This window comes from Phyllobates terribilis, unplaced genomic scaffold (genome assembly GCF_046119375.1).
Source record: "Phyllobates terribilis strain yellow unplaced genomic scaffold, ASM4611937v1 Scaffold_7__3_contigs__length_470593459, whole genome shotgun sequence".
Classification (NCBI taxonomy): Eukaryota; Metazoa; Chordata; class Amphibia; order Anura; family Dendrobatidae; genus Phyllobates; species Phyllobates terribilis.
The window spans coordinates 182,489,871-182,504,957 of NW_027362767.1; the positions used below are offsets into that span (position 1 = coordinate 182,489,871).

The 15,087-nt window shown below is 43.0% G+C and overlaps 1 protein-coding gene across 2 annotated transcripts in view; it reads left to right on the forward strand.

Annotated features, from left to right (window-relative positions):
* The window catches only part of LOC141154111 (uncharacterized), a 41,060-nt gene extending 36,527 nt beyond the window's left edge, over positions 1–4,533 (forward strand). For both annotated transcript variants that reach the window (XM_073639579.1, XM_073639580.1), the window contains 2 exons: positions 2,040–2,137; positions 2,783–4,533. In XM_073639579.1, the coding sequence (XP_073495680.1) occupies positions 2,040–2,137; positions 2,783–3,037 (353 nt within the window). In that variant the 3' untranslated portion in view covers positions 3,038–4,533. The remainder of the gene's footprint in view (positions 1–2,039; positions 2,138–2,782) is intronic.
* Positions 4,534–15,087: the final 10,554 nt, after the last annotated feature.

Consider the following 15,087-nt stretch of genomic DNA (forward strand, 5'->3'; position numbering starts at 1 on the left):
TTATGTTATTAAACTTTCTATTATGTCTTCTGCAAAGTTCTGCGCCGTTTTTCCTCCTCCAGGAACCGTCTCCCCTTGTTATGACAGCCACAGCTTCCAACCACATGAGGCCCCATAACATGGCCGCAGATGAGGAGCGTGTGACCACACGTCATTCCACAACCTCTACTGTAACATTCAGCACATGTGCTTGTATACTGGATGGAAATGTATCACAGTGGTCCATCTGTGCCCATGTCACGGACGGGAGCCGCATTGCTTCCATAGCTTTTATGGATACTCCTATAGACTGCAGTACAGAGGTGATAGATTTATATCGTTTTACATATGGGTCACCATTATCCTTAGAGGTGCGGACTGATAACACCTCTATATACAGCTGATAACACAAGATCCACCATTCACAATAGGTGATATCACAGCTCACCTCCTCCTGTACAATGACTGATAACACCTCTATATACAGCTGATAACACAAGATCCACCATTCACAATAGGTGATGTCACAGCTCACCTCCTCCTCCTGTACAATGACTGATAACACCTCTATATACAGTAGATAACACAGGATCCACCATTCACAATAGGGGATGTCACAGCTCACCTCCTCTTCCTGTACAATAACTGATAACACCTCTATATACAGTAGATACACCTTAATGTGTTTCTTTTTGAGCCACTCCTTTGTTGTCTTGGCTGTATGTTTTGGGTCATTGTCTTGCTGGAAGACCCAGCCACGACCCATTTTTAATGTCCTGGTGGAGGGAAGGAGGTTGTCACTCAGGATTTTACGGTACATGGCTCCATCCATTCTCCCATTGATGCAGTGAAGTAGTCCTGTGCCGTTAGTAGTCCACCTCCATGCTTGACAGTGGGGACGGTGTTCTTTGGGTCATAGGCAGCATTTCTTTTCCTCCAAACACGAGGTAATGCCAAAGAACTCAATTGTTGTCTCATCTGACCACAGCACCTTCTCCCAATAACTCACAGAAGTATCCAGGTGTTCATTGGCAAACTTCAGATGGGCCTGCACATGTGCCTTCTTGAGCAGGGGGACCTTGCGGGCACTGCAGGATTTTAAACCTTTAAGGAGTAATGTGTTACCAATGGTTTTCTTGGTGACTGTGGTCCCAGCTGTCTTGAGATCAAAAACAAGTTCCCCCGTGTAGTTTAGGCTGATCTCTCACCTTCCTCATGATTAAGGATACCCCACAAGGTGAGATTTTGCATGGTGCCTCAGATCGATGTCGATTGACAGTCATTTTGTATTTCTTCCATTTTCTTACTATTGCACCAACAGTTGTCTCCTTCTCACCCAGCGTCTTACTTATGGTTGTGTAGCCCATTCCAGCTTTGTGCAGGTCTATGATCTTGTCCCTGACATCCTTAGAAAGCTCTTTGGTCTTGCCCATGTTGTAGCGGTTAGAGTCTGACTGATTAATTGAGTTTGGGGACAGGAGTCTTTTATACAGGTGACTATGTAAGACAACTGTCTTTAATGCAGGTAACTAGTTGATTAGGAGCGTTTAACTTGTGTGGAGGAGACAGAACGAGGATCAAATACTTATTTGTAGGGGATCAAATACTTATTTCTCACTGCAAAATGCAAATAAAGGTATCTAATTTATACAATGTGATTTTCTTGTTTTTTTTTGGGGGGGGGGGGGGATATTCTATCTCTCAGTGTTAAAATTAACCTACCCTTAAAATTATAGACTGTTCATGTCTTTGTCAGTGGGCAAACTTACAAAAACAGGAAGAGATCAAATACTTATTTCCTCCACTGCAACATAGGATTCACCATTCACCATAGGTGATGTCACAGCTCACCTCCTCCTCTGTCTATAGCACTTACTATATATTATGCCACCCATCAGATCTGACATATACGGCCCCTGTATATGTCCGGGTAGCCGGGCGGTAGTACGTGCCTGCAGCGGTCGGTGCACTATGTATACAGTTATCGCTCTGTGCTGTGATTTCTTGTGCTGCAGATACATCCATACATTGGAGGGTAATGGCTTCTCTTTGTGTTACAGACAAGATGGGTGAACCCCAGTCCAGAAGTCGTAACCACTTTGTTTTGATTGGTGTACCCATGGTCATATTGTGTGTCATCATTCTTGTGGTCGTATGGGTGAGTTATATCACTGTTATTATGGCCTTTATCACATCTAGTGGATTTGGCTTATTTATCATGTAAGATTCCTGAGATTCCAATGAATGGATCTTCTCCGTTTACAAGCAGGAGTGATCATATGAGGGTAGATGAAATAGACATCGTCCATTTGTTGTCAGAATTCCTGTTTACAGGAAAGACACAACCTTTTTCTCTGCAGCAGATTTCCAATTGTACATTTCTGCAGCGCTGCAGTCCCTGCACTGTTATTCCACCCGCTATGCAGGGAAAGTCTGGGGCCCATTGCTGACTCAACACTTTGGTGTTTAGGTTTTTTTCCCCTTTATGCCTCAACATAAAATGACCAAAGTTGTCGTTGTTTAATCACCACATTTACAACAAAAAATGCAATAAAAAACAATCAAAATGTATTCTGTTCTCCAAAATGGTACGATTAAAAAGCTATCGTTCAGCACACAAAAAAAGAAGCCGTCATACGGATATTTCTATGAAAGCAAAAATAATCTCTTGTTAACACTTGTGACTCTTGGAAAATTGGTAGGAGAAAATAAAAGCACAAAAATGAAAATTGGTCTGATATTCAAAGGCTTAACATTTATTAACTTTGAGATTCGTTTTGTTTTTTTCCTATTCTCTCATCAGTGCAAGAAAAGCAACAAATGCAGGAAACAGATTGCACAAGATGGACATGTGGAAGAAAATCATAAAAACGAGAGGGTTTCCATGTTGATGTCTATATCAAATGGTTCTCCGGAGGAAAATGGGTCAGCGGGAACGGGTCACCAGGAACGGGTCATCCCATCTAAAGACCCGGAGAAGCTTTCCATTGATGAGACCGCTGGTGATGATCCTACAGCAAACGACATTGATCGCTCTGGGCAAACGACTCAGATCTAATTATGACCATCGATTGAGCTTTATTCTCTGCACATAGGGGTGGTGTCAGGGGTCAACCCCTAAGTCCCAAGTTCTCCTCCTGCTTGCTATATTATAATTTTATTACAGTAATTATGTGTAATACTATTACACTACACTACATCTTGGTTGCTCTATTTTATGCCAACATTTTGCACCAAAATTGTCCTACATGCCATTAATAAGTGTGCGAAGCTTTAGGATTCTTCTTTGCCGCACCCCAAAGACATAATACAGTTACAGGGATTGTCCAGCCAAAACAAATTATTCAAGTAATTTATACCAAGTTTAGAAATTATTCCCTGGGGTCCCCAGCGATTATGAAGCTATCCCCCATCTACTGGATAAAGTATAACTTCTAATTGTAGTATTGCTTGAGGAGATTGAGCCAGGTTTGGAAGTTTTCCCCTTTCTGCCGGTTTGGGGTAGATAACTTCAGGATCTCTGGGTTCCCAACAATTAGACCCTCAGCAATGGAGAAGCTGGACCCCCTGTGAAGAGGGTATAACTACAAAACTTTCGCACTTTTTAACCCTTTTAAACTAAATTATAAATAATAATTAATTGACTATTAATGAAGTGATGGCATCAACTGGACGGTGAAAGATTAATTATTGTACGATGGTTAGTAAAAGGCGAAAACGAAACATTCCACATGGACGAAGTGAGAGCTGCGTTACTGGTACAATGTTCTGCCTTTTTGTGTTTTTTATTGTTTGTGATTAGAGAGGAATAAAACGATTTGCAGGACCTTGGCCTGCCGTCCATACCTGTAGTCTGTGAGTGCTGGACATGCACATTTCTCCCCTTGCTCTGAACGCTGCCATTCTGGGTGCCCTGGGCCTGCTGCCGCTTACTATGGACGTCAGACCGAGGATCTGCAGATTTTTTTTTTTTTTAATTGGTCAGCTGTAATTTTCATTGACACATAGGATATCCCTGAACATCATACACAGTATCGTAGGATGAATAAAGACCTCGGTCCATCAAGTTCAACCTTTCTCCCCCAATTGTACATTTTGTCACTAATTTAACTGAAACCCACAATGTTATGTGTATGGAGGAAATCGTCCAGCCCTTGTATAAAGCTGTTATAGTGTCGGCCATTACTGCCTCTTGTAGTCTGTGTTCCACAGTCTGACTGCTCTGACTGTAAAGAACCCTTTCCTGTTTAGGTGCCGGAATCACCCTTCTTCCACCTGTAATGAGTGCCCCTGGTCCTAAGTATGGTCTTTGGAGGGTATAAGTCATGTGCTAGTCCTTTGTACTGACCCCACGTTTCGTCCTGACTACCTCATTGAGTGACCCACAGGCCACATTGTCCCCGTTACATCCTTTCAGATATTAGCTGAAGCTGCACTTTGTTGTAATTTATTGTTGTGAATAATGCTCTGCTGTACGGACTGCCTCAACTTATATTTGCTGCTTTTCTTTTGTATTTGTTTTTTTCATTAAAATGTGAACCAGAAAATGAAAAACACCTGTGATTTATTTCTTTATGAATTTGCACTAATCTTAACGTCCTCATGCCAACGCTGCCAGCTGGGCACATTTCACCAGAATTAGGCCAAAATTGGATATGTCGACATTAGGTGTGTACTATGAAAATAAGCATAAGGTCCTGGTGTATTCTCCATAATGTGCACGCGCTGGACTCCTATTTTAGCCTATTTTCATTTACTGCGCTTTCAAGGTAATTTTTTTTAAACTTCATTCAATAAAGAAAAAAAAATTGTTTTTTAAGTAAAAAATGATCAAAAAGATGCCTGGGCGTCAAATAATGTGCACTTGACTGCAGATAAAACAAAAGAGCAGAGGTCCTGTCCCTCGACATATTTCACTGCACCAACAGCGTTATTAAGGGACTATATGGCTATAGCATAGACCCCCTGACAAAGGAAGTTCCGAAACGCGCGTCGGGGTCCGCGTGCAGCACATGGCTCTACGGACCACCGTATATTGTACTCCTCAGTGTCTCCTCCTTTATGATTCTATCACTCCTTATTGATGAGGTGGCAGGATTAATATAACCTTATGACACACTACTATTGCTGAGGATTAGGCAGCTTGATATGACCTATTAGCAGGGTTGTAAGAGGTCAATTATTATATCTTCCTCTTTAGTCAGACTGGTGACAGCTTTTCATGTTATTCTTATGCATATGACTCCATCATTAATTGTCTGACATATGTGCATATGTTACATTTATGTTATGACTGATCACATGATCTTATAGGCTTCTATACGTATGCCGTATGCCAAATATGATTAGGCAGGGACTTAGATTCAGTCTCTGGGAGCTTATATACGTTTTTGGACTGCTTTCCCCTTGCATCCCTGAAATGGTTTTTACATGCTCATCCTGTGTCAATATATGGTGATTAGTAGATAAACTTGTGTATTTTCATTTATTATGATTACTATTATTTAGTCCTAATATCAATCATTTTTTACCGGTGTGCCCGGTTCTCATGGTGATCTTGTGAGATATATGCCTTTATACATCTGTATAAGTTGCTTTTATGTTTTTATCCGTGTGCACTTCGGTTCACAGTGCCATGTTTAGCCATTGACTGTAAATAAAGTTTTTTTTGTTTTATTCTTTTGGGTATAAAACAAAAGAGCAGAGGCCCCCTCCCTCGACATGTTTCACTGCACCAGCAGCATCGTTATTGGACTATATGGCTATAGCATAGACCAACAGTTTGCAAAGACTTTTACAACCGGATAGGGTCCTCCCACATTGATACGCAGCAGTATCACTAGCTGTAGGCGCTGGGGAGTCTCACAAGAAAGATTGGCTAAAAGGAGATGAAATATATACAGAACCTATAGATCACTATATAGTAGGGGATGCAAATGCCATTATTATTATTACATCTTTATACTTCTATGGACACTTAAGTCACAAGTTGGTGGCGACTTATCTCAGGGAGAACAATGTGATCAATATGAATTTGGACGTCCCTGATCGACATCATTCCTGTCAATCAGTTGTCCGGCACCCACATACACATCAACCACTGTGATTGAGACTAAATCCAAAGACATGGGATTGAGACTAAGTCCCAAGACTTACTCAGTACAAACCACTGGGATTGAGACTAAGTCCCAAGCCATGCTCAGTACAAGCTACTGTGATTAAGACCAAGTCCAAAGCCATGCTCAGTACAAACCACTGGGCTTGAGACTAAGTCCATATACATGCCCAGTGTCAATAACTGACATTTTATATCTACATCATGCTCCAAAACAACTTAAAAAAACCCTCCATGTGCACATAGCCTTTCCGAGTTATATTTTTGGAACAGATTTTTTTTCTTCCTGAAGCCGATCTTGCGGCATTTTTTGATTGAAAGCGCTTATCATGGATCGGATTCCATCAGGATCCACTTTAAAAAAGTGATAGGTGGTTTAATTTTTTTTCCATCAATTGTTATTCAAAGCCGCTTTAAGGAAAAGAAGGCTAAAAATAAAATCTCATGTGAACAGCAAAGTGGATTTCCCATAGAAATGAGTAGGAAGAGTTTTCCAAGCAATTTTTGAGAAGGATTTTGGAGTGGATCACATCTAAAAACTCATAGAAAATCTTCTAAAAAAACATAGTCTTATTGACTTGCCAGTAGTTTGGTGGTCCCAGATCTAGTGATGGGTTCCTCATGTAGCTTTGAGGATCGTTATGATGAAAATGTCCATCCAAGTGCATGAGGATCTAATGCATCTATTGGATGTAAGGCCTCAATCACAGAGAAAGATAATGGAATCAGCTATGGTGAAACTTGACCGTAAGTGTTCAGTTTCCTTATAGTGCCTCCACAGGGGAAAAGAGGCATTACATGGTGCCCATTCATATCAAAGGGATGTTCAGACAGAGAGAAACTCTTTGTACTCACTCTTCCTTCTGGAAAAAGATCACAGATTGAAGCCCCTCAGGGGAAATAAAAAAATATGGTGTAAATAAAAAGGGATAAAAATAACGTATACACCTTTTTCACCAAAAAAAAATACAACATCTGATCTATTGAAATCTAAAATGAAAATAAAAAAAAACCTACAAAATTATGTGACCCCCCCCCACTCCGCACTGTATGTTTACTAAGAATTTGAATCATACCCTTTCCTTTTTCCTCCATTAAAAAAATAAAGATATTAAAAAAATGGTATCAATGCAAATGTAAAAGTCCAAACAATCGAAATGTGACATTAGTTTACCTAAAAGTTAAGAAAAAAGGCCAAGATGCCAGAATAGCCCTTTTTTGATCATGGCACCTCCTAAAAAAAATAAAGAATAAATACAATAAAATAATCACAGAAACATCGTATAAACCCCAAAATAGTATCAATAAAAACGTCTCACCAAGCAAAAAGACAAGCCCTCTCACAGCTCCATCAAAGGAAATTTTAAAAAGTTATAGGTCTCAGACAATGGGGACACCAGACATTTTTTTTTATTTAAGGCAAAATTTTACTTCTTTTTTTTTTACAAACAAATGAAATTAAAAATTATACAAATTTGGTATTATCATTGTGGTGCTGATCTGAAGAATCATGTTACCCGGTCATTATTTCTACACAATAAGCGCCATTAAAATAACCCCATAAAACAATGGCAAAATTGCATTTTTTTTGCAATCTGAGTTTTTTTCCCTCCGTTTTTTAGTACATTGTATGGTAAAATGAATGGTGTCATTCAAAAAATACAAAGCGCTCGTATGGCCGTGTGGATTTAAATTTTTTTTTCAGTTTTTCTTTTCTAAGTGACGCAGATGTGAATAGCGTCATAGAAAGACACCAAGGTGCTGCCTGCTGTAGACACTGTGCGCTCTTCTCATGCAGTTCTGTGCGGTGCAGAGAGTGTGGTCCTGGCTCCTCCAGCACTACTGGCTGCCGCCACCGCCGCCGCCGCCTCCAGGACACGCAGCAGATCACATGGTCATCACATCATCAATGGTACTTCCCAGCATCTGCCTGTGACCGGCCCTGCTCCTCTCTGTATAGGGGTCTGTGTCCTCTATGGAAGATGCATGAAGAGGAGAGAATGCACCTTATATCACAGGTACACCCATATATAACCTGAGTGATAACAGGTGCAGGGATTTCTGCACATGGCTCATACTCCATACTGAATAAATCCAGATTTTCAATATATTGTTCCCATCCTGTGATTTCCATATTTCAATATATCTGTATTTTGCAGCGTTTCTACTGTTGATCACGTCCAGTTCTTCTGAAAAACTAAGACTCTACTGTAGATATGTAGTGGTTTCCTCCAGTTTCCAATTTTTTTTGCGGGGGCCATGTGATATAGATAACATATACCCTGATCAGACGTAGCATTAAAAGCACTGAAGTGATTATCTGGTGACAATGGAATGAGATTTATTGAGAATCAGTTTGTGGAAGCCGGAAAAATGGGCAAGCGCAAGGATCTGAGCGACTTTGACAAGGGTCAGATAGTGATGGCCAGACGTCTGGGTAAGAGCATCTCTAAAACGGCCGGTCTTGTGGGATGTTCCCGGTATGCAGTTGTTAGTACTTACCAAAAGTGGGTCAAGGAAGGAGAACCGGTGAACCGCCGACAGGGTCATGGGCGTCCAAGACTCATTGATGCGCTTGGGGAGGAAAGGCTAGCCCATCTGGAGGAATCCCACAAAGGAGCTACTGTGGCACAGATTGCCGTAAAGGTGAATGCTAGCTATGGGTGTAAGAGGGTGTCGGAGCACACGGTGCATCGCAGCCTGCTGTGTATGGGGATGCGGAAGCACAGATCAGTCAGCGTGCCAAGACAAAAAGCTCCTACAGTCACGTGAGCATCAGAACTTCCTCCAATGGAGGCAAACCATGCATCTTCTAGAAGGCCGCGGGTTGAATGACACCCACTCCTGTCCTGCCCATTAATTGCATGAAGTGTCCTCTTCTTCTGCCTGTTTCTGTTTAGTGCTGAACTCAGACACAGTCTAGAAGCCTCTTTGCCACGTCTGTGGCCACAAATGTTATAGATACTCTACTAATTGGACTGTCGAGTCTTGTGACATCATTTGTAGCCCGCCTTTTCCTTTTTTCTACAAGAAGCATGGCACCAGGAAAGGTAAACTTATGGCACAGGAGATGGGTTTAGGCTGAGGTACACAATATGATGGATGACTGCATCTAGTCACTCACTGTATTGCTGACTCTTCGGGTGGCATCGAGGCGATCGAGGGCTTGGGGTCTGCATTTATTTGAGGGTCTTAACTTATCAAGGGGACTGATAACTTAGAGATATGGTTTTATATCATGTATAAAGCCATGTGCATGCACGTCACTTACCTGGGCAAGGGTTGGCACCAGGATGTATTTATGGGAAGAAGATAAGTCGGTGGAGGCTCTGGGCAATATTGTGCTGGGCCCTGTCATGGCTGTTGGACACAGGACTTCTTAAGACGTCTTGCAGAGTCCATGCCTCAAGAGGTCAAAGCTGTTTGGTGCCATGATAAAATGTTAGACAGGTGGTTTTAATGTTCTGGTTTATTGAAGTATATGAGACTTATCATCAAAAATCCATTGGAGAGTGGATATTATAAACTGGAACCTATTGATGCTGAGGAGATCAGAAAAGTCCAGCTGGGACCAAAGATAAGTTTCTGGGCAAGTGAAAATTTATATATCTCTGCTCATTTTGCTCACACAATTTTAATTTAAAGGGGCTTTCTGCCTTGGCAAGCCCCCATCGATAGGCCCTGCTGGTGTCTAGCAAGGACTGTAGCCATATTTTGCACCTTTACTACAAATTATCATTGTTCGTGAGGATAATTTGTTTATTTTTCTTTTCTCGTTGCAGTGCCTGAAATAAAGATGACAACTGATTTTTAGTCCTAAAAAGTCAGAGGAGATGACTGTAGTTTGGTCACCCAAGGAGAACGCGCTGATGGGTTTCTTCCACAGAATGCTTCCATTAAAATCAGTCACATTGTAACCCATGGTGTGATCGCTGGTGATGCCACTGGAGGGTGCTGTTTTGATCACTGATGAGGAAGAAAATCACTAAACTTTGCAATTAGACCTGTGGAGGTGTCTGACTGGAAGCCCATCTGACAAGACGCCCTTCCTGCATGCTTCATTTCCAACTTGTGACCAGATGCACTCCACGTGAGATTCATGCCCAACTCGTGACCAGATGCATTTAACGCAAGCGTCATGCCCAACTTGTGACCAGATGCATTTAATGCGAGCTTCATGCCCAAAACTTGAGACCAAGTGCACTCCACGTGATATTCATACCCAGCTCGTGACCAGATGCATTTCACGCGAGCGTCATGCCCAACTTGTGACCGCGAATGCTGGCAGGTAGGAGGCCAATGTCCACGGACTACTGATGTGGCCACTTGATCAAGTCCTGCTATTCTGCGAGCCTGGGAGCGAAAGCCAAGCACCATAGCTTCTCCTGAAGACCTGAAGATCTACATCAGAGACTTTTATATCATAGGAAATCCAGGAGCAAAAAATATATTTGCATTTCCAGATAACTTGTTAGTCCAACATACCAAAAGTTTTTTTCATTCTTTGTATTTATTCACTTTTAAGCCTAATTTTTACCAACTCGTGACCAGATGCATTTAATGCGAGCGTCATGCCCAACTTGTGATCAGATGCATTTCATGCGAGCTTCATGCCCAAACTTGAGCCCAAGTGCACTCCACGTGAGATTCATGCCCAGCTCGTGACCAGATGCATTTCACGTGAGCGTCATTCCCAACTTGTGACCAGATGCACTTCATGCGAGCTTCATGCCCAACTAGTGACCAGATGCACTTCATGCAAGCTTCATGCCCAACTAGTGACCAGATGCACTTCACGCGAGCGTCATGCCCAACTTGTGACCAGATGCATTTCATGCGAGCGTCATGCCCAAACTTGTGACCAGATGCACTTCACGCGAGCGTCATGCCCAACTTGTGACCAGATGCATTTCATGCAAGCTTCATGCCCAAACTTGAGACCAAGTGCACTCCACGTGAGATTCATGCCCAGCTCGTGACCAGATGCATTTCACGCGAGCGTCATGCCCAACTTGTGACTAGATGCATTTCATGCGAGCTTCATGCCCAACTGGTGACCAGATGCACTTCACGCGAGCGTCATGCCCAACTTGTGACCATATGCATTTCATGTGAGCGTCATGCCCAACTTGTGACCAGATGCACTTCATGCGAGCTTCATGCCCAACTTGTGACCAGATGCATTTCAAGTGAGCGTCATGCCCAACTGGTGACCAGATGCACTTCACGCGAGCGTCATGCCCAACTTGTGTCCAGATGCACTTCATTCAAGCTTAATGGTCAACTTGTGAACAGATGCCGTTCATGCGAATGTCATGCTCAACTGGTGCCCAGATGCACTTCACGCGAGCGTCATGCCCAACTTGTGTCCAGATGCACTTCATTCAAGCTTAATGGCCAACTTGTAACCAGATGCCGTTCATGCGAGCGTCATGCCCAACTGGTGACCAGATGCACTTCATACCCTGCTTGCTATTTACACTTTTATTTGTCTTTTTCTGCTGATATTGCACTCTTTTCAATAGGTAAAAATGGGACATTTAAACCTTGTAATTAGGATTTTAATGGACCAAATAAGATAGAAACAGCACCTTTTGGTTGAGTGTAGGCAAACCCCAATTTGCTGGACTCTTCTGGAAGTAATCTGTGGCCACCGGATGGGGCCCTTTGAGGTGACTTATGTCTTACATGACGGCATCCCCAGCTCCTCTATTGATTAGCCGATCTGCTGAGAAGTCGTTGCAGCGTGACACACGTGACGCCGGCTAATCAAAAGAAGAGCCGCGAATGCTGGCAGGTAGGAGGCCAATGTCCACGGACTATTGAAGTGGCCACTTGATTGGGTCCTGCGATTCTGCGAGCCTGGGAGTGAGAGCCAAGCGCCATAGCTTCTCCTGAAGACCTGAAGATCTACACCAGAGACTTTTATATCATAGGAAAACCAGGAGAAAAAAATATATTTGCATTTCCAGATAACTTGTTAGTCCAAGATACCAAAAAAATTTTTCATTCTCAGTATTTATTCACTTTTTAAGCCTAATTTTTACCAGATTGTTTTACTTCTGCTCGGAACCTGTAAAGTAAGAATTGGTTTCATTAAAAATGGTGAGGGGACAATTTCGGAGAAAGGTTTTGTGGTAACTTGGAAATATTTGTGTAATTTCTTTGATATATTGCTTTGTAGACTATATAAATGTTGTGAAAATGCTTATACTATTTTGGTGATAATGTATTAAAGTGGTAGAACCAGGGGTGGAAGGGATGGGCAAGGTTTAATTCCATTGTTATCTTTGAGTTTACTCCTTTTTTCAGTTTTGATGCAGCTTTTTAAAAAAAGATACCAGGCACTGGCAAGGTGCTAGATCACATTCCTGAATGATTACTTGATTTATTGATTCTAGAAATATCTATACTAGTCATAGCTTTCTACCCAGCAACATCAAGGGGCCTGGGAGAAGGGGATAAAAGTATGAGGTAGGCCACGGAGCCACTATCAGTATTTGGTCAGTGTTTGGTCAGTATTTTTTCTCAGGAGCCAAAACCAGGTGAAGAACAATCAGAGAAAAGGTATAATAGAAACAAGTCACCAATTCTGCATTTATCACCCACTCCTGAGAAAAAATACTGACCGGACACTGATCAAATACTGATAGTGGGGCCGTGGGCTTAGACAAAGAATAGCGGAGTTCCAATGAAACTGCAGGATGAGAAGACTACCATCATTAATATGGCTTTCTCCAGAGCTGCGGGGCAGTAGATATGGAGGCTCACTATAATAAACATTTATTGCTATTGATTTGTATATTACTGTTTGTGGCGCCCCTGAGGGTTCAGTCGCCACAGAGGTACTGCACCTCACCCAGAGGTGTGGTGTCTCCTTCTCTCAGGTAAGGAGGGAGTGCTGCCCGGAACCCCAACACCTGCATCCAACACTACACTGCTCCAGGCCGGCTGGAGGGGCAACATGCAGAGCGCAGCTGCTGAGCTCTGTCCCTGGCTGGAGTGGGGGGAACCCAAAGATAGGGGGAACCAGTAGTGGGTGTGGGTAGGGGAAGTAGAGTAGGGGAGCACCATAAAAGGAGGTATATAAAGGGAAGCCATCTTAGGGTGGCGGAGAGGACAGTTCAGTAGGTCAGTGAGTGAAGACAGTCTGGGAGCAGAGGCTCCTTAGGAGCTCTGCCCCACAAGTTGGGCCTAGTGCTAGAGGCCCAGGAGGGGAGCAGAGGAGGAAGGCTCCGTTCTATTAAAGGGATCCCAGGGGGTACGGCGAGTGCAGGACGGCACCCGTACGCCCCGAATCTGTCAGAAGACAGAGGGATCAGGCCGCAAGAAGGGGACCGGCCCCTCGACCAGCCGTGTTACTTTAGGTCTCGGCTGGAAAAACCGGAGGCTTCTGGCTTTTATAGTGCAGTTGCCACAGCCTCATCTTAGTCTCCATGAGGGTCAAACAGGTCCGGGAACTCCAAGTTGCCCAGAGGGACTTCAGAGCACTCGAGCGGGACTGTGAGTGGAGAAGCGCAGGGCAGGACGGAGAAGACCCAGCGTGAAGTCGGTCTAGAGAGGAACATAAGAAAGCGGGGTTCCGTCAGGTGCTCCTAATCTACCTGAGGAAGTGCTGAACCCCCGGACTGGTGAACGCAGCGCGACGTGGGAGGCTGGCACCCGCGCAGTGTATCAGTGGAACGTACATGAGAACTGTGAGTAAAGACTCGGATGACTGCACCGCACTGCCTCCGTCCCTTATTTCAGCTGCGCCATCACTACCACCTGCACTACAAGCCCCAGCATCACCACCATCTAACTCCACACTGTCCCAGGGGCCCACTCCACCTGTGGGGAGCAGAAACACCTCAGCTGCCATCCCACCACCCCCCCCCGGAGGTCTGCAGCAGCTCTGGTAATCCTTACCAGGTACCACAGGTGGCGTCACGTACTATTTACTTTATTTTTATTTTCTATCCAAGTTACAATCCCCCTTTTTGGTTGACCGCCCTGGGCCACGGACCGGGCCCACCACTGTGACCTAACCCCCACCAGCATCCATAGGCCCGGCTGCCGAGTACCCCATTGCCCCGGGTGCGCGTCATGTTCATTATATATTTTGATATATTGTATATCCTTTGGTATATTCTATTTATTTTTTTATATTATCTTTTGCATGTAATTTTCATTATAATTCCAGTAAATCGTGTTATTTTATTAAGCCATTGTGCGTGAATACATTTATCAGGCGTCTTCGAATCCATTATAAACAGTATAGAAAATCACACATGTAATATTCGTATAGTTAATGGATGAAACACATCTTTGTGTATTTGAACTTTTTGGTCACCGCTTTCTCTGTAGCCCCTGACAAAGCGACACGTGTGTCGGAGTGCTGTGCAATGTGCCCAGCCGTCCATCCAAGTGCATGAGGATCTAATGCATCTATTGGATGTAAGGCCTCAATCACAGAGAAAGATAATGGAATCAGCTATGGTGAAACTTGACCGTAAGTGTTCAGTTTCCTTATAGTGCCTCCACAGGGGAAAAGAGGCATTACATGGTGCCCATTCATATCAAAGGGATGTTCAGACAGAGAGAAACTCTTTGTACTCACTCTTCCTTCTGGAAAAAGATCACAGATTGAAGCCCCTCAGGGGAAATAAAAAATATGGTGTAAATAAAAAGGGATAAAAATAACGTATACACCTTTTTCACCAAAAAAAAATACAACATCTGATCTATTGAAATCTAAAATGAAAATAAAAAAAAACCTACAAAATTATGTGACCCCCCCCACTCCGCACTGTATGTTTACTAAGAATTTGAATCATACCCTTTCCTTTTTCCTCCATTAAAAAAATAAAGATATTAAAAAAATGGTATCAATGCAAATGTAAAAGTCCAAACAATCGAAATGTGACATTAGTTTACCTAAAAGTTAAGAAAAAAGGCCAAGATGCCAGAATAGCCCTTTTTTGATCATGGCACCTCCTAAAAAAAAATAAAGA